At 33.3% G+C, this 19,328-nt stretch overlaps 2 protein-coding genes across 3 annotated transcripts; both read right to left on the bottom strand.

Moving 5' to 3' along the window:
* Positions 1-5: 5 nt before the first annotated feature.
* LOC120766595 (mitoferrin) lies at positions 6-9,146 on the bottom strand. Its single transcript, XM_040092199.1, has 7 exons — positions 8,883-9,146; positions 8,166-8,781; positions 2,875-2,963; positions 2,644-2,768; positions 2,339-2,574; positions 2,115-2,276; positions 6-2,010 (listed from the first exon to the last, which is right to left on the bottom strand). Exons 2-7 carry the CDS (start codon positions 8,280-8,282, stop codon positions 1,555-1,557), a joined length of 1,185 nt encoding a protein of 394 aa, XP_039948133.1. The 5' UTR covers positions 8,283-8,781; positions 8,883-9,146; the 3' UTR covers positions 6-1,554.
* A 917-nt stretch (positions 9,147-10,063) lies between these two features.
* Positions 10,064-19,068, bottom strand: LOC120782761 (sideroflexin-1-3). 2 transcript variants are annotated; one of them, XM_040115223.1, is made up of 8 exons: positions 18,812-19,068; positions 16,259-16,647; positions 13,069-13,186; positions 11,794-11,869; positions 11,072-11,157; positions 10,888-11,015; positions 10,665-10,822; positions 10,064-10,589 (listed from the first exon to the last, which is right to left on the bottom strand). In XM_040115223.1, the coding sequence occupies exons 2-8, from the start codon at positions 16,587-16,589 to the stop codon at positions 10,503-10,505; spliced, it is 984 nt and encodes a 327-aa protein (XP_039971157.1). In that variant the 5' UTR covers positions 16,590-16,647; positions 18,812-19,068; the 3' UTR covers positions 10,064-10,502. The 2 variants fall into 2 exon arrangements, with proteins under 2 accessions (XP_039971157.1, XP_039971156.1); XM_040115222.1 differs by having other exon boundaries at positions 18,862-19,067.
* Between the last annotated feature and the right edge of the window lie 260 nt (positions 19,069-19,328).

The raw sequence follows: 19,328 nt of genomic DNA, 5'->3' as shown, positions 1-19,328 counted from the left end.
AAGCATACATTTTGGCGAAAATACTATTTTTTCAGCTTTTCTGTTTGAAAATTACAAGGTTGTGTAATTTAATAACAATAAAATTTTTAAGTTAGCATATATTTAGAGTTTACATTTAATATAATTTAAAATAATATTAACAATTTTCATATCTTGCAGTCACCACGCTAAAACCACAATCTAAATATGTAGAATGAAAACAAAAATGTATTGACAAGACCTGTCTTTCAAGTAGCAAAATGAGCATCATCTTCTTAACTCCGAACATATAAGGCGTGTATGGTGTAATATATATATGTAATCACAGTAGAAATTCTCTTGCAACGTTTGTAACTATGTATGTGTTTAATTGTGTGTATATGTATGTTGTTAGGAAGTGTTGTCGATTCCATGTAGTAGCGTGGTAATGGCAAAATAATAGTTTCAACTTGCTGCTAGATCGCGCTGCACCTGAACTTAAACGCAGTTCGATGCCGTGACTTGTATTTTATGCACTCGTATAGTTGTGTTGTGAATTTCTTGGAAATTCAAAATGCTGCTAACGAGTATTATGCCTACAAACTACGCATGGCGTCATTTCTTATTTTTCTGCTCATGTGATTTTATTTTTCTCCTTTCTTTCCTTTTATATATATATGTATAAACTAGGTTCATTTAGTGTATTGTAATTAGATTACAAGTTGATGCTCTTTTGCAAAGATTTTATTGTGTAGAGTAAACACGTAGTGATTTTTCAAATTGATTTCACTTTCCGAATTGATAATTTTATTTTTTTTTTTTATTTTTACAAACATGAATTTTTACACCGCAAATAATGTGCGGACGGGGGAGAGGGGGAGGGCGCATCGTGCCGGTAGGTATGGTTGCTGAGCAGGGGTGTAGCTAAAGACTTGCATATTTACATAATACTATATAAGGTTCGTTTTATCCAAGAGTTGGCGAAATGTTCCAACCTGTTGCCAGCACAATTAAAGCCAAAGGTTTTTAGCACTGGTTCGATTATTCTCTCTTTAGTGGTATAGATATTCTATATAATCTATAACGTTAATTTTAATTTGTCTTCTGTTTTTCTTCATTGAGCTTCTTTTCTATGCGGTTTATGCAACAGGCAGGTGATGGGTATTTAAACACTGCACAAACAAAAAATAACATTTATCACATTCATCACCATTAAACAAAACTTTCGCCAGTTAGATACCGTTCTTGAGCACTCTTTTGGTGGTCTTTAGTCTTCTCTGATAGGAAGGTATTTGGGGTGACTCGCAGTGTGACGGTCCACGTCGACACTGTTAAACACACCACCCCGCCCAACTGCACGCACCAGACCTCACAATAAAGACACGCCACAAATAAATAAATATACACGCACACGCCAGCGTTGCCAAATACGGTAATAAAGTTGTATGTTGTATTAACGTGCGCTCCATGCTGGCATTGAGTCGTCGCTTGATAATTAGATTTTTGTTGAGTTTTGTATATTACAATATTTTGTTTCGTTTCATGTTGCTCCCCTCTCTCCGACACTCGTTCTATTTCTCAGTATCACTCTTTGAATTACGGACTCGAGTATCCTCGTTCAAATGGGCGCGTACTTTTCACATCCGTATGTCTGGTGTGCAGATTTAATGCGGATGTCGTCACATTACTAGGCAGTTCACAAACGCTTTTGATCGCCGTAGAACTACTTGGCACTGTCGCTCCACCCGCGCTGCTGCTACTGGGCGCTGTAGCTGTTGTTGCACTTGGACTTGTTGGTAGCTCCTCCACGGCATCGGCCGTTGTCACTGGCAGCACGTAGGCTGTCTTCTCAGCGGGTTCCACTATATCGTCTCGCCGCTGCAACGCATTCTTGCCGGTTATCGATGACTTGTAGGTGCTGTGATTGGAGCCAGCCAAATAGAATTTAAAGAATTCATATGTTGACCAGCAAATTGCGGTAGCAGGCATGGAGTATAACACGCGTGCCAACATGCCACGGAAGAAGCCTTTTACACCAGCCACGGCGTAGATCTGCAAACAAAGTTAAGCAATTAAATGATTATATTGCACATTTGAAGGAGGAAATTTGATTTGAAATTTGCTTAAACACAGGTAGTAACCACTGCTTTCTTTACCTGTCGGATTGCTTCACCCATGCCCTTCGTGAGCCCATTCTCCTGTGTATTTAACAGCGTTTTCACCACATCCAGCGGCGTTGTGAAGGCAGCAGCGGTTGCACCAGCTGCGCCACCGGCCACCATATGAACTACGGGACTATATCTCCGTTCATGATTCAACTGTTGGAAAGGAAATAATTATTATTTTTCACATAAATAGCGCTATTTGTATTGGTATTTACCATATTTTGGAAAAATTCGTATGTGGCAAAATGTATTGTCTGATATGGTATATTCATCACCAGCTGTGTGGAGTACGATCTGTAGAATGCTTGGATGCCCTCAGTACGATATACGTCCTTCATACAGCTAATAACTGAATTATACTTTGAATTGTACATTTGCATGCGTTGTTTTATCACTTCCGTGGGATTCGATACGGCATCGTGTATGAGTGTCGCTATAGCACCGGACGCCACTAAGGATTAAAAACAAGAAATTTTTGTGAAAAAACATTAATATAGTATATATGAAATATTATACTCACTATAATTGACATGATTGTTGGTGGTGAACTTAGTCAGGAGCTCTTTCGTCATTTCGTAGGAACCAAAGTACAGCGCATGTGCGGGTCCGGCGCCAGCAACAACAGCGGAGACACCACGTATGGGTCTGTAGCAGCAGGCCATCAATAGTTACGAAAAACAATATGGAATTGCCAAAATTTTATCAGTATGGAAGATAACAAAAACGGCTTGTAAAGTACCAATTAACTCACCTCATAATACCCTCTTTCTTGATCATGTTCTTGAAGGTGGTGCTGATGTCATAGTTGGAAGTGACTGGCGATAAACTTTGCATTCTTGTCTGAAATTATGTATGTGTACGTGTACAAACAATGATGATAAGGTTTAATAATAAAGTGTATCTTATATGCAGGTCGTAAAATGAAATGTGAGCCCAGTCATAATTGAGAAAATATATTTTTAAGTCTGCTATTTAATATTTGAAAATTATTTTGCGTACAAAAATAACGAAGTTGGGGTCGATATTTATGTAAATACATACATACATATGTATGCATAAATATTATGTTTATGGGATAGTATGCGATATTGGTTTTGAATACGCACTCGCTTGTATCCATATGTACATATGTATAAACATATTATTTTTATGGACTGAGTGATGTAGCGGTATTGATTGTTCACCAATACTTCATATAATTGGGCAACTACAAAAACGTAATTGCAATGAAAATTAAGCCTATTTTTATTTAATATTGATTTGTTGGTCTATACAACTGTAATTTACAAAATTGTGTGGTGAGGTGTTAACCTTTGATGCTACGCTTAGTTGTTTTTAAGTACTTAGTAATTGTAGTATCCCATTTTCATTCGTAAATAAAGCGCTTTTACGCAATTTCGTAATCTAAATTAATATGAAAAGTTCTCTACATCAAGTTGCTGCACTTCAGGTCGGTGCACAGCAGAAGCCGGTCGTCGAGTGCAGTTTTTGATTGTAGATAGATGCATAAAAACGTGTATGCATGTATGTATGTCCACCAGTTGGTGGTAAAAATGTCGTGTGCTCGGAAAAGGCAATTGATTTAAGCAAACAACGCCCAGCTATCACTACTCAAACAAAAACAAAATATTATTTATAATGCTGTTACGTCCCTTGAAATGTTCTTAAAAAACAAAAAAAATTTAGTATAGTATAGTTGGGGAACGGACAGTAAAAACTTATCTAACATTGAAATCTTAAACGACACTTGCGTGGTTTCCTAGAATCGTTATATATGCCTATGCCACAATCGTCATATCGAATTGGGAAACAAAACACATTTGTACCTATGTCCGAATAGATAGACGACGATTGATTGGCATGATGCAGGAAAAATGATATCGTGAAAAGTATAACGATTGTGTGAGCTGAGTAGAAGTAGTGTTTGTAGTTGCTAAAATTTCATTGATATATGTATATGAAAGTAGAAAATAGCTCTCTAAAGTGTTAATTAAGTAATTTAATAAATAAAATTTTCAATTATCGAAGTAGGAAAGTAGTGACACAACGAAGAATAATATATTATAGGTTATATAATAGGCACGAAGCAAATACAATGTATGTATGTATATAAAGCAGTATGCCTACAAAATACTTTCACGCTAAACATAGCATTTGCAAAGGAGCTTGGAAAATATGCACACAAAGAAAGCGTATTTAAAAGCAATTTTAAACTGAACTTCGCTTTGTGTTCGAGCATATTTGAAAATGTTAATTATTTTTCAATGTTCTATAATGACCCTAACAAAAAATAAATAAAAAAACCAAAAGAAAAAACATTTTTTTTTGCACTCGAGCTACAATTCTCGTCACAAATACAAATTTTTTTCCGTACAATAACTTTTACCGTTCTACTTTCCCGTTTTTATGGCAGCTATATGCTATAGTAGTCCGATCAAAAAAATGGTTGGATATTGTAGCGTTGCTTTTGACAGTAATCTAAGCCAAATTATGTTTACATCTTATCAAATAAAACGTTTTCCACACAAGGAATTATTTCTGATCGTTTGACAACTAAATTCTAATAATGCTGGCCGGATGTAGGCGGTTCTGACAAATGCGCAGCTTCTTGTAGAGAAAAGGACGTGTGCAAAATTTTAAATCGGTATCTCTCAAACTAATCCTTCAGTCCGCGCATATACAGACAAATATACGGACATGGCTAAATCGATTCAGCTCTTCACGCCCATCATTTTTATATACATATGTATATTTTATAAGGTCTTCGACGTTTCCTTTTGCGTATTACAAGCTATGAGGGTATAAAAATAGGAAATACTATGAAGTTTGCTATATATAAAAATGTTTTTTATGAATGCAAAGTATAACATACAAACGTGCATAGGTAAAAATGTTAAGTTCTATGTATTAGTTATATAGAAATTAAGAAGAGGTGACAAACGCGTCAATAAATGCTAAGCCCTATACATACATACATATGTAGCTACTCTAACAAGATCGCGCAAAATGTGTAAACTAAAATGAAAATACAAACAAGAACAAACTAACCGAAAAATCACGCACATAAATTTTTTTACTATTATATGCCATGACGGCGCGTATAAGCAGTTAATGTTGTATATAGTAGATATAGTATTTTCATGTGTGTTTAGCTAAATCGATAACTCGCACCTAGCATAGCATAGAGATTATGTGTATTTAAGAAAAGTTAAAGAATCCAAGAGAGGTTACGTAACATTATGCGAGAAATAGTTTTGAAATGCGCTGTATGCGCCGTCCATTTTTTATAAATACACAGACATTGTATTCTCATACTTACTATACATACATATATATTATACAGACAACTTTGTATGTGCATATACATATATTCTATAACCGAATAATGCACGCGAGGCTCATTCATGAGCACCAATATAATATACAATATGAGTATAGTAGATATAAATTTATATTAAATTATTTAAATGTATTTTTAATAGACATACATATATTCATATACTCAACCATGTATGAGTGTATATGCGTATTTATAATAATGCAAATTACTGCAATCAAAAGTAAGAAAAAATTAAAAGATAATTACTAGGCATCAAGACATGACAGTAAAAAAATGCCAGTACAATTGTTGTTGCGCACTTTATTACCTCAGTGGAAAAAACAACAACAATAATAATAACATGCACTCGTTCAATTACAATCGCGGAAAGTAAAAACATACAATCATACAGACATACATATATGTATGTACATATATATTATATACAAATGTACTAGTGTTGCGTACTTATGTATTGGAGCAGAAGCCACGATAAATTACGATTAAACAAACACTTCACAATTGCTTCTCATTTTTTGCAAATTGTAGCATGATAATCACATTATTCTATGTATATTTTTTTGTTGATCCAACTAATAGTGCGGGTGGTATGTAAGAAGATAAACTTGCGAAATTAGTTTCAAGCTCTATATAATGTCGACTAGTCATCTAAATGCCTTTATATATTATTTTGCATTGTTATGCAAAAGCACATCGTTTAAAATTTACAACAATTTATCAGATCAAGACATATTGTGGGCCTCAATAAATGTACAGATGATTCTGAGAAACATTTATGGGGATTTCTACAAATGTCAACATTTTGTTTACTGAATCGTTTAATTTTCTGATCACATATGAATTAATTTTTGTGTATTTTTTTCTTTTGCATACTATTCCTATGAGTACTTCATGGTGAACCCCCAATTAATTATATAAGACACTGAAGAACGGTAATTATATTACATTTTTATCAAAGCAAATTTGCATATAGAGGATGACTAAAATAAAAAGGGAACATAATAGGCATGTATATATGGTATACATCGGCACGTAGAAAATCAACAATCAGCAATATTAACCCAAGTTACGAAATTGAATTATTATTCATAAATATCTAAAACTTACGAAAAATAATATATACCATATTATATTGTAATTGTTGGACATTATGTTTGACAAAAATTTTACAACGAATATAAGTACGTAAATTCCCATTCTTCACGATCTACGTCTTAGTCGCATAAGTTTTTTTTAGTAGCAAACTAACAATTCATAAGAATTAACACGCTCACCTTATCTAAAAAATAATATAATACAGCATTAGATTTTAAAGTAACAAATTTAATTCACATAAAATAGGTTCTAGATCTAGTTATTATCTTATCATGTAGCAGTTGGCAGTCAGGTACATTGTTGGCCAAATACACTAGTAGCCGATAAGCATACTTCAGCCAAAAATAATTAACCAACGTGCAATCTCAAACTTTATATACATACATATGTACATATATAAAAAATAAATGGAGCAAATTTACCGACTCATAATCATGTTTTGAGACATAAGCACCTGAACGTGAATTACATTGAAATAATGAAATTCCACTACCATAAATGAGTCGTATCGAAAATGGCAGAGCAATTTAACAATATTTATTGCAACTCACATAAAAATATTACTGACATACATTGTATAATTATTAAAAAAAACTTAAAATAATAATGGCAGAAATGTGCAAAACTGTTAAAAAATAATAAATAATTTATTGAAATTGAGAGTAGCTGCGGTAAATTCAAAAAGAACTATAAATGATCAGCATGACGAGCTGAGTCGATTTAGTCATATCCGCCTGATTGTATAAACGCGAATTAGTTTTTCTGAGACATTGATCTGAAATTTTGCAGTCATCTCCAGAAAGCTGCTTATTTGTCGGAGACGCCGATATCGGAGCGCTATAACATATAGCTGCCATACTTCTGAACGATCGAACTGAGGTCCTTTTTTGATTTGACAAAAATTGTTATCCAAAGCATCGCTTCAATCTTCGATCATATTGTTGAGCATAAAGATATTTGTATACCCTTTTAAGCCACAATAACTGCACCAGTGAAGGGTTCTATTAGCATTGATGCAGCTGAAGTTGACGTTTTTTTCTCATTTTTCTATTTTATGCTTAAATACATTTTTTTGTTTTTCAAAATAAAAAATCTGCAATTACTGCTATTATCAACAATAATTTTGCACAGCAAACAATTAACCGCAGATGGGCTTAATAGTTTATGCTTAGTCAATGATTTTACAATACACCTGTTTTCATACTAACAATTACACCTGCTCTAACAATCCTTAACCAACCAAACATCTGCTGATACATTAAAATAATTTCTTTTGCACTTATTTATACATAAAAAACATCCGAGCACGCATTCATTACCAATAATAAATAGACATACCCATCTATGTTCTGGTATGTCATGCCGAAATCGAACGAACCAAAAAAAAAAATAACATTTTCGTATAGGAAGAAAAACAACAATAAAGCAGCCAACAAAGAGGAAAGAATTACATCACGACGCTTAAATGTGAGGTTAGGACAGGGTTGCTAACAGCTGAGCAGTCAGCTTTCAACCGCTGGTTTGCAACAAAAACTAAATTAAATCGATTGATTTAGCATTAAGTTAATTTCACATATAATTTTTTAAAGCACTTGACAAAAACTCACCTTAACCGAATCCAATGGATACATAACACAATGTTCCAATACGCCCGCAATTGCTCCGGCTGTCATATTAATGCTCACACTGGTAGTGGGTAATGATTCGTAGTCGTCCATATTCATTGCGATTGTAGCAAAATCAGTAGTAATTCAATAAGAACGTAATGTAGTTATTAAACTTAGTGCTGATCACAGCTACTATACAAATTCAATAATTAATTGCTTTAAATGCCGCTATTTTAAGCAATTATATGCACTATATATCGCCTGTAAACAAACTGCCTTTACAACAAAAAAGGCAAAAAATTTGCCTCCTGTGAATGGTTATACTGATCCCAAACGCTGCCGTCCGATTTCTGCGCGTCACTAACCGTTTGCAATGTGTTTTCACTCTTTGCCGAGCGAATAACGATGCCAATACACAACCACCACCACCTTGTACTCCCTTCCAATTGTCCACGAACTGTAGTTGTCACTCGCTCTACTGCTTATTCCCAGATTTTCTCTCCACTGCTGCGCTATTGTTTCTTTTGCTTTGGCGTTTGATTTCCTCCACGTTTTCCACTTTCTTACTTTCCACGCTATCGACAACTTACTTTTCTGTAATTGATAACAGCAACAGCTATATTAAAGAATAAAAAAAAACATTACACATAATTTTTGCCGCTCATTTATTACTTCAAACCATTTTAGACTTCAGCATGTTTGCCAAAATATTTTTACCTGCTTATACGGCTTGAATTTCGCAAGTTCTCTGTGAACACAAATCTCAAAACTCTATTAGCACAATCAGAAGTTATTTGGAAAGCCAGAAGTTTTATTATATAAAAATTTTACAAAATCTCTCCGAGTAGGAATGTAAAAATTCAAAGCTATCTTCTTAGTTACTCCAGTTATAATAAAATTACTTTTTATTGAGCACAGTATATCTTTGCGGCCAGGTTTATCTCTGATCGCGGAATTAAACACATGCACGCCCAACTCAATTTTGCACTTGGAAAGACGACATACATCGCTTTTCCTTAATCTTTTGTATTCTGCTTTACGATAATTTTTCGTAAATTTTAAAAATGTCAAAACATTCAAATATACTGAGTTGCCACACGAGGCCTTTATTATCCACGTAAAAGTATATCACATGCAGATGTCGCTGTCATACATTTCGTATAAAAGTTGGAGTTCAGTTTATTAATTTTATTTAAAAAAGAATATTATTCATATTTTTTTTTGTAATGACAAAATGTATATTGCAATAAAATTTTGGTACTAAAGCAATATTATTAGATATTTTATGGAATTTCCGTATGAAATATTTTTTTGAAATACAAAAATATTTCATATTTACAAATTTTAATTTTTAACGTTATGAAAATTAGTACTATATTACATTATGCAGGATAATTGTTAATCAAATTAATATTAAAATAAGTATTTAATAAATAACTGTACAAAAAAAAACAGAAAATAAGAAGGCCACAAAAATAAATATGTAAATGATAGCAAATTAATAATAAAGAGACAATCTACATAAAATGGAACAGTAATATCGTATTATAAATATGAGTGAAATAAATGCTAAATAAATTTATAAAATTAATTAAACGATAAAAACAAGAAAAAAATAATAAATCGCAATTTTCAAAAAAAAAAAGTTACTAACCACTATGAGATTTGATAAAAAATGTTATACATATTTTAAATAAATTTATTATAAATTAAGAAATGAGAAATAAAGTAAAAAATAATAATTCACTGCCATTTTCATTTATTTTATATTGCCATATATTTTTAAATAATTTTTTAACACTCACTGTCAAAAAAATTCGTTTTGACAAACTAAAATAAAAAAGCAAATACAAAATTTAATTTTATTATAATCATATAAATAAAAAGCATTTTTGATTGAAGTTACATTAATTCAAAAATAGTCTTTATTTTTGTATGCAATAACATGTCTACGTTACACAGTTTTGTTTCTTTCTAAACAATTTCCTGTACAATACATTTAAAAATATGAAGAAAACACTTTAAATTAATAATAATTAAGTTATCATTAAGCATGAACATTTCTCAAATGAGGTATTTCTTTACAAAGCTGCAAAGCAACGCTGTGGGAGAGCCGAGCAGTATTAAGAGAAACGTTTGTATAATGATTACAAAAGTTCTAAAGTACAATTAAATCGCGAAATTATTTTAACTACATATAAATGCCAAGTAATTATATTTTTCTCTAACACAAATGCTCACGACGATAAGCGCTTGTCAGCAACTAAATGGAATTTTTTATTGTCCTTTAAAAATGCAGAGTCTCTAAAAGATATTCTCAATAAGGCTGCGTTTGGCTTACAAGCCCTTGTTGAACCATACTTCTTTAAGCTCGGCATTGTGTTTTTTAATGTCTTGCTGCACGTCATCCTCCAGACGGTCCACCTGTTCAGTACATAGAAAACAGAAAATTATCGATTAAAATAATTTTAACTCTGCAAAAAATTGAATTTAACTTACCCCGATTGCGGCGCGTTGACTGAAGAATGCACAGCCCAGCGGGGTGGCGAATATCAAGACGAAACCGCAGAAGAGCGTCTGGATGGGAGCGCTGGCTTTGGGGAAGCGCTTGAGGAAGCCACGTTTCTCCAACGACTGTATCAACAGTGGCGTTAGCACTTCAGAGAGAGAAGATGGAAATTATGTAAAATCTAATAAAGCATGACTTTGACATAGAGCTCACCCATTCCGGGCGCAGCCATGGCAATGCGACTAGCCACCACAGCTGTGATACCGACAGCAGCCGCCTTCTTTGAAACGCCCAACTCGTTGTTCTTTTCGTCCAGCAAAGTGACGCCGTTTTTCAACTCTCTTTCAAGTTTAATTTAAATTAGTAATATAAAAAACGTTTAATTTCAATTACTTACTGCATGCGCATCATGGGCACATTGATGCAATTAGCTGCTGCCACAGCCGCCAGCGGCACTAGGCGTCCAATTAGCGGGTTTAAATTCTGCAATGCAACAAAAAAGCGAAAGAAAATATACAGTTAGTGAAAAGTACGTTCAAATAAATTGCAACTAAAGCTAAAAAAATGTTCGAATAAAGTTTGAGGATAGTTATGTTGTCCATATAGACTGCATATCTCTTATATACCCTAAACAGGGATGTACAATCCACAAGAAAACGTCGGCGACCCTATAAAGTATATATGTAAATGATCAGCGTGAAAAGATGAGTCGTTTTAGCCGTGTACGTCTGTCTGCATATAGTTGTGACACAAACTGACCGCCCAAAGTCAAGTTCTTATATGGAAAACTATTTCATGGATTATTGTCAGAGACAACGTTACCGTTACAATCTCCGAAGAAGTTGTTTAGAACGGATCACTTTAGCACATAAGTAGCTCCTATACAAACTGACCGATCAAAATTAAGTTCATTAATGGAAACTTTTGTGTGTGAAGGCTGTCATAGTTTCGGCACAACCGAATTACATTTTTTTTCTTGTTTTGTAACTATGTACGTTATGTCTACCTCAGTTTCGAACTAGTCCCCAAGTAACTAAATTCACACTAGTACTATTTATCATTTTGCGTCCAGGTTCTTTCTCGAAAGGGCTGTTATTGCTTGATGTTGGAACAACTCACCTTCACTAGCCGGTTGAGGGAGAGTGCTGTGGTCAGCGCGCCACCAGTGGCCAATACATATGAAGTAAGCAATTGCCTGAAAGAGAGCCGTCATTAGATTCAATATCTTAAATATTCTACATATAACATACAAATCTCCAAATATATGTACATACAAATATGATGTACATACATACAAATATCGCTTAAGTGATGTTTATATATATGTGCGTATGTATGTATAATTTAAAAGGCAAACAGATAAAAAGCGAAAGCGAAAATGTACATATAATGAGCAATTGAAACGATAACAAAACAACACAATTAGTATGTTTGCCAAGTTATAATTTCTTAGTGGAGGCGCTACAAATACTACGTATATTTTTATCAACGTTTATACATACATAAATCATACATATAAGTACGTATTTAAATTGTGACATAAAAGCACCCGGAAATTGTAATCAAATTCCCCGAATAAATGATAGTTGAAAAAAATGTATTTTGCTAAGTTGGTAGGACTGTCCTTAATTGATATGCCAAATATTATATGAGCCCGATCTGTCAACCACTTTGTTTACAGCAGCTGCTTGAGTCAGTACACCTCAGTATAAAAATATCGAACAAGGAATTTGTCTCAAATTTTGTATTACCAACCAAACTTCGTGTGCTGAATCGTTGCGAATGTTGGAAAAGGCTCATGGTGAGTCAGTTTTATCAAAAACACAAGCCCACGAGTGTTACAAAGCCTTCAATGCCGGTCGCGACAACGTGGAAGACATGACTCGTTCTGGACAACCTTCTTCGACTGATGAAAATATTAAAAAAGTGAAGAATATGGTGCTTGAATCGTCAAGAGAGTGTTAGAGAGATGGCAAGAGAGCTCGACATCACTCGCAAGTCTGTTGGTATGATTTTGGTGGATATTTTGGGTATGAAACTTGTTCTTGCTCGACTCGGCGTGGTAAAGCTGAATTTTTTCATAAAGAGTACCGTAGCAGGTCTCTTTGAACATGCTTGATCATGTGAATTCCACAACAAGTCAAAAATCATCGGAAAGAAACTTATTTTCAGTCGATCGAAGAGATAAAACAAAATTCGCTGAAGTAGCTGAAGGCCATCCCGAAAAGTGCTTATGAAAAGTATTTCGAGGACTGGAAAAATCGTTGGCATAACTTTATTACATCTGATGGAGATTACTTTGAAGACGACAAAAAATATTGATGAATAATTAAATATTTAGCGTTTTATTTACAATTTCCGGTTATTTTTCATCACAATGTAATTTGCACTTACTCTTTGGAAATGGGTGTTGATCCAGAGCGATTTGTATAGTTGACAACTGCGTTGAATGTCTGATTGACCCATTGCCAGAAGACGACTGCTGGTGTGGTCTTGTAGAATGACAGCATACCTACAGGAAAATGACAACAACAAAATTTAAATAATTTCATGAAAATACAATAGTCAAATGCGCATAATTTTTTGTGTATTTATTTATCTTGTATTGTCTAGACGCGGCAACCCAGCGGTAGCGAACAGTATTTACATCAAAAGTATTGGTCTAATACTGAAAAAATGTTGGAAAAACTACTATGTTCATTGTGATAAAAAATTGTATATTCAAAATAGGAATGTTAATGGCTATATTTTCTTTATTTAGGAGAGAATTTCTGAAATATAGTCCTAAATGTGATTTCTAAGTAAGTAAATTAGGCATTTTTGAACTGAACACGCTAACATATAATGCTAAAAATCGAACTTTTGACTTATCAAATGTGCAAATATTCTACAAAAATTGTATGTTTATCCAGCCAATAGGTTCGAAAATAATATATGTACGTTTTTTTTAAAAAATACTAGGTAATTGTAAATTTTATTAATAATATTTTTTTGTTGCAGAAGAATATTTCCCTCCCTCAGAAACCTTTTTCAAAGGTTCTTCAGGAAAGCGTTATCTCTGAATTTCAATTATAAATCCGACAGATTGACCAATATTTTCGGTATAATGTCAACAATAGTTACGAAATCAAAGGAATACAAATTTATCATAACACGCTTCTCTAAAAAAAATCCCAAAAACTCAAAATACTGATTTGTCCTGACTTGCAAGTGGATATAACCCCTTAAATATATCTACTTATTTCATACCTCTGAGCTTTGTTATATGTATGTATATACTATATTTGATATGTTGAGGACAACACGTATGTCGAAATTAAAATTTTTTCGAGTATATTATATGTAGCCATGCATAAAGACATATGTACATATGTTAATAAATATGCAATTGATATTGCATTGGAATTGCTTAAAATTGCTTGATTGACGCAAAACCTTGATGACTTGGACCTGAGCAAAAAATCAGTAAATTTGCAAATAATAAAAAATCAACGTATTTATTTTCTCGCCTCGCTGAATATATTAAATAAAAGCAATTCAAAGTGATATAAATAAGAACGAATGGTCAACGATGGAAATATATAACATCAAATTTAAAATTGTATAGCTCAAAAGATTTTTATAACAAAAATGTTTGTTTATATTACACATATTTTCATAATTACTAATAATTAAAAAAAAATAATGGCTTCTGCTTCTATTATCTCTAATATTGCATATATTCCAAGCTATAATAATTCAAAAAATTTGTTTTAAACCAGTACAAAACATTTTTCAAAACTTTTTAAAATATTTTGTTCGCTTTTAGGCGCATTCATATATACATACATATGTACATTGCTTATAATTTGTCGCACGTAGTGAGTGATTGCACTATTATTCTTGTCGACAATTGTTGTTGAGCGCGTTGAAGTTTTACGATGTCTCAGCACTTCGCATTCAATCACTCGATACTATTCAAGGAATTCAATGAATTTATGAGTGCTTATCTGAGTTAATGGACATGTGAAGCACTCATTACTAATTTTTCATTCATTAATGATTTTATGAATGAATAAAATGCTATTTCGCAGTGTTTTTTGTGTGAATTTATGTTTTTTTAAAGGAAACATTATAACATTAAACAATGTTCGTTGTTAGCTTGTGGCTTTAATATTGATTTTTTGCTTAGCCAGTAATTCAAAATAATAAATAAGTTGAAATCGATAGACAAATGCAAAACAGTTTTATTATTAATATGTGAATAAGAAGGCGATTTTTAGTCCTCTATCTTAAGTTATTCATAATAGCGTAAAAAAGTGAGTAAAACAGATCAAAAGGATTCTTAAAACATACTTCAACTATTCAAAGGTTTGCATAAAAAACAACATATGCATATATATGTTTAATTAAAAAAATTATAACTGAAAACAAGATTTTCAAAAATTAAAGACTTAATTAAAAATTGAACTATTTTATTTAATTATTAAATATTTAATTAAAAACTTAATTTTTTATCTCAAAATTAGAATTAATAAGTAAAGAAGAGCTAAGTTCGGGTTAAAGGCAGGGAATCATTTTCAGGTACATAAAGACTGTTAGTTATATGGGGTGTTGGGCGAGTTTTCACCCGATTTTATTCATTCTGAGCACCGTTATAAGAAAAACACGATTTCTCATTTTCATTGAGATAGATCACATATTAGCCGATATATGCATTATAAAGTCACCCGGAGGCTCGAAAATAGTTGTGCTAGGTATATTTAGGCTAAAGGAAGTATTGACCCAATTCAACCCATTTTTAGCACACAGACATAATACTTTCAGGAAAGCGTTATCTCTGAATTTCAATTATAAATCCGACAGATGGACCAATATTTTCGGTATAATGTCAACAATAGGTATTGCGGTCCAAATATTCGGTATCTATGGGCTTGAAGAGTTCTGGTTGGACTTGGACAATTTTTGGCCATAAGGTGGAATACTATACTATACCAAGTTTCATCAATATATCTAATTTTTTACTCAAGTTACAGCTTACACAGACGGACGGACAGGCACCCGGATTTCAACTTTTCTCTTCATCCTGATCATTTATATATATGTATATATATATTATCTATATGTATATATCTATTAGCTTTATTATAATTAAGATTTTCTGGATAACAAAATAAACAAAAATTAAATTTTAATTAAAATATATATTTTTTAAGTATAATATTATTTGCAACCCTGATTAATTAAATTATTGCGTATTCTGAATTTTTTTCTTGAAACTAATTAATTGATAAGAAAACCCAACAACCCCTTCCTCCTAAAGTTTGGAAAACTGTATCATTTTAGCTTTTTATAGCTTGATTTATGTTCGACAAAAACGACACGAGCATACCAGTTTATTTGTTGCTATCTCATAAATCTTAATCTTCATCTTTAATTAAATACATAATTATTTGTAGAAATAAACTCCACAAATCGTTGCTATCAGTTCAATGCTATTACTGCTCGAAATTATTCTTGATAACTCATATAGTTTGAGGCTTTAAACTTTACTTCTAATCATCAAAAAAAGCAAATAAATAAGTGAAAATATGCTCGTACTTACATCCTGTAATCAGCGTGTTCATTGGCACTTGAGCCGACATGCGGCCAATAATCAGCGACTTCTCGCCTGTCTCCGGATGAAAAGCCGAATCGTACAGGTACTTGGCACGCCACAGCTCCTCAACGCTGCCGCATTCGTGCACCGGTTTGCCGGCACGATAACTGTGTACGATGCGCTTGGCGCGCTCCAACTCCTCGTTGGTGGCTAAGAGATTTAGCGGATTGGTGAGCAGGAAGAAATGCTTGGCACGATTGATGTATGTGCTCTGGTCATATTTGGGTTGATCGATATCGATGGCAGGCAGTGGTGTGACGGCTGCAGTTGATGACATGTTTGTGATATTGCCGATGTGTGTGCGGTGCTGGTGGCAGTGGTGTTTTCACGTAACGCTGCAAATAGCAATAAAGGAATAAAGCATATTTCACAAAGTTTTAAATCAATTTTTATTGACGGTTATTGAGCTAATTAACTTATGTTTATTGTGTAATAGTTAGAATAAACAACAAGTGTTGTTATTTTTATATTAACAACTATTGTTATTGCTATTTTAATTGCTTTCACGTTTTACGATATTTGTATGGGCAAGTGTTTGTGTTTGTTCAGTTAAAGTTTCAACTGTTGAAAGAGAGTTATGGCTTCCTCAGCGCTCTCTCCAACAAATGTTCTTACAGTATGTACTCAGTAACCGTAACCAGCGGTATACTTTATTTCAGTGGTTTGCCTCGTTTTCTTTTTTATATGTATATATTAATAATTTTTTCAGACGAAATAACGATTTTAACGTGTTTCATCGAGAAATTGTCAAAAAAAAACATTGATACATTAAATATTTAATATTTTTTATGTCTTAACTAAACGTAGCGCAACTTGGTTTAAAAACTGTCAGATATAAAAGTGTAATGGCAAATGTCTATTTTCTGAAAAACGCGCTCTTTTTTGAAGAAGCATTTTTTTAATAAAAACATCTTTGATTAATTTTGAAAAATTTCACTTGATTTCGCAGTCGATCTCTAAGGATAAGAGGTGTTTGGCGGTGAGAAAACTTTTTGCTATTTAGAATTATCTTCAATTTAAAAACCAGAACAAATTTGTATTACTGTAGATGAAAACAGGTTATGAACGAATAATTTTTTAAAAAATGGTGGCACTCCCAAAAAAAGGTTTTTCTTTTTGTGAAGGATCTACACTTCAGTGTGGCTTAAAGTATCGGATTTCTTATGAAAAATCGTATTATATAGATCACCTAACTGATATGTATCTAGACTGCGTCAACTATCAGTCCAGCCGACCTCACCGACTCTGAAAACAGCGCTTCGAGATAAACGCCTTTAAAGTTTATTCTTCTTCTTTAATGGCGTTCTTTTAGCAATTTGGCGCCAATTTGAGACACCAAGTGAAGTCAGATCCTTCTCCACCTAATCTCTCCAATGGAGTGGTCTTTCTCTTCCTCTGCTTCCACCGGTGGGTACTGCGTCGAATACTTTTAAAGCTGGAGTTTTTTCGTTCATTCAGACAAGTTTTAGGTGCCGTTAAAAAGGGTAAATATAATTAAATCATTCTTAAGAATACGCTCATAGTGGGAAAAATTATTTATTTTTTTTTTTGTTAATTATCACTAGGAGCTGCTACGGGTTTTTTGGTTTTAACCAAATAATCATAATGTTTAGTTACAAATCACACCTATGTTTAGCAAAGCAAGCTACAAATTGTAAAATAAATTCTGTTCCAACTTATACTTGTTTACAACTTATTGCTTATGGTTATTGAGGGAGTACTGTATCTGTGCATACATACAAATTTACAATATATACATACATATGCATGTACATACATATATGTATTTGCTTATTCTCACAATTATAGAATTCACACTTAATTTTCGATTATTATTTTATCAGCTGTTTTTGATAAAAACTATTTTTACAATATTTTTATCTCTTTGCATGGCTAATAACGGTTTACATACGATTAGCATGCAAGCGTACAGCGATTTTATTGATTTACAACGCCAGCGCAGGCGGCCGGATCTGGAGAGGCTCTTATCATATGCACTAGACGACAAATCCCACATAAATCTGTACACACATTTGTAAATACGCAAATACATATGTACATACATACATACATATGTATGTACGCTTGTTCATATTTCAACAGATCAGCTGTATGGCGGCAAGCGTTTTGTGGACGCGGAGCTACGTAACCATTGACAAAGCCAGCAGTATTCAGCGCATTAAGAGAAAAGGTTCGTAGGAAACAACAGATATTTGCAGTTACATGCAGTTAGTATCTGTATATGAACATATTTACTTATACATTGTATACTGCTTCTTATGTGTGTGTGTGTATTCATATCAGTGAATCCATGAATCAATTTTTTCTATCGACCTTTTGTGCTGATTTACGCTTGCTTATCGCTGGTGAATCTTACATAATTCCGTCTATAAAGTTGCTTTTAATAAATAATATAGGCTTTACCGCGACAGAGCACATTCAAACGAACATTGTCGAAATATTCTTTGATTTTCATAAAATTCCAAATAAAGAAATCACCTGCTAACAAAAAAATGAAGGCGTGTCGTGTTAGCTATTGTTGTTCCTACCTTATGCCGCGCGATTTGCGTCGAAAAATTTGTTTTTCCCGTTTGTTAAAAATTTTATTTTTTTTTGCTGCCCACTCTGCCACTTGCTGGCGCTTGGCTCTTCTGTTTTATGTATAACTTGTCAGCGTTTAAATAATGCGCGCTCGAAACACGATTTTCAACCGCTACGGTCGGCAGTGTACGGAAAACTGACAGCTGAGCGATAACCAGTCTTAACGCAATCGCACCAATTCCATGCTTGTAGCTCGTTTCTTTCACATTTTATTTTCATTGCCACGAAGGAAATCAACAGACGCGTGTGCATACATTTATATGTATGTATGTACAAACACACAGGAACATACGGACAAACCCGGTGCGTCTGCAGACAGCAACTCGGCGGCTGCGCTAACTCGCATTCCTATCGGAGGCATCAGCACAACCTTCCAAGTTAAAAACTGCCGATAGGTAAGAGTGCGCAAATGTCG

Source organism: Bactrocera tryoni, chromosome 1 (genome assembly GCF_016617805.1).
Source record: "Bactrocera tryoni isolate S06 chromosome 1, CSIRO_BtryS06_freeze2, whole genome shotgun sequence".
NCBI classification, from domain to species: domain Eukaryota; kingdom Metazoa; phylum Arthropoda; class Insecta; order Diptera; family Tephritidae; genus Bactrocera; species Bactrocera tryoni.
This window is presented reverse-complemented; position numbering and strand designations above follow the sequence as displayed.

Excerpts from the sequence above, each read along its gene's own strand:
- LOC120766595 (XM_040092199.1), bottom strand. The coding sequence starts at position 8,282 with ATGAATATGGACGACTACGAATCATTACCCACTACCAGTGTGAGCATT. Across the intron at positions 2,769-2,874 it reads AAGAAAGAGGGTATTATGAG|ACCCATACGTGGTGTCTCCG; the intron begins GTGAGTTAATTG and ends CTGCTGCTACAG. Across the intron at positions 2,575-2,643 it reads CAACAATCATGTCAATTATA|TGGCGTCCGGTGCTATAGCG; the intron begins GTGAGTATAATA and ends TTTAATCCTTAG.
- LOC120782761 (XM_040115223.1), bottom strand. The coding sequence starts at position 16,589 with ATGTCATCAACTGCAGCCGTCACACCACTGCCTGCCATCGATATCGAT. Across the intron at positions 11,158-11,793 it reads CCCTCAACCGGCTAGTGAAG|AATTTAAACCCGCTAATTGG; the intron begins GTGAGTTGTTCC and ends GTTGCATTGCAG. Across the intron at positions 10,823-10,887 it reads CATGGCTGCGCCCGGAATGG|TGCTAACGCCACTGTTGATA; the intron begins GTGAGCTCTATG and ends CTCTCTCTGAAG.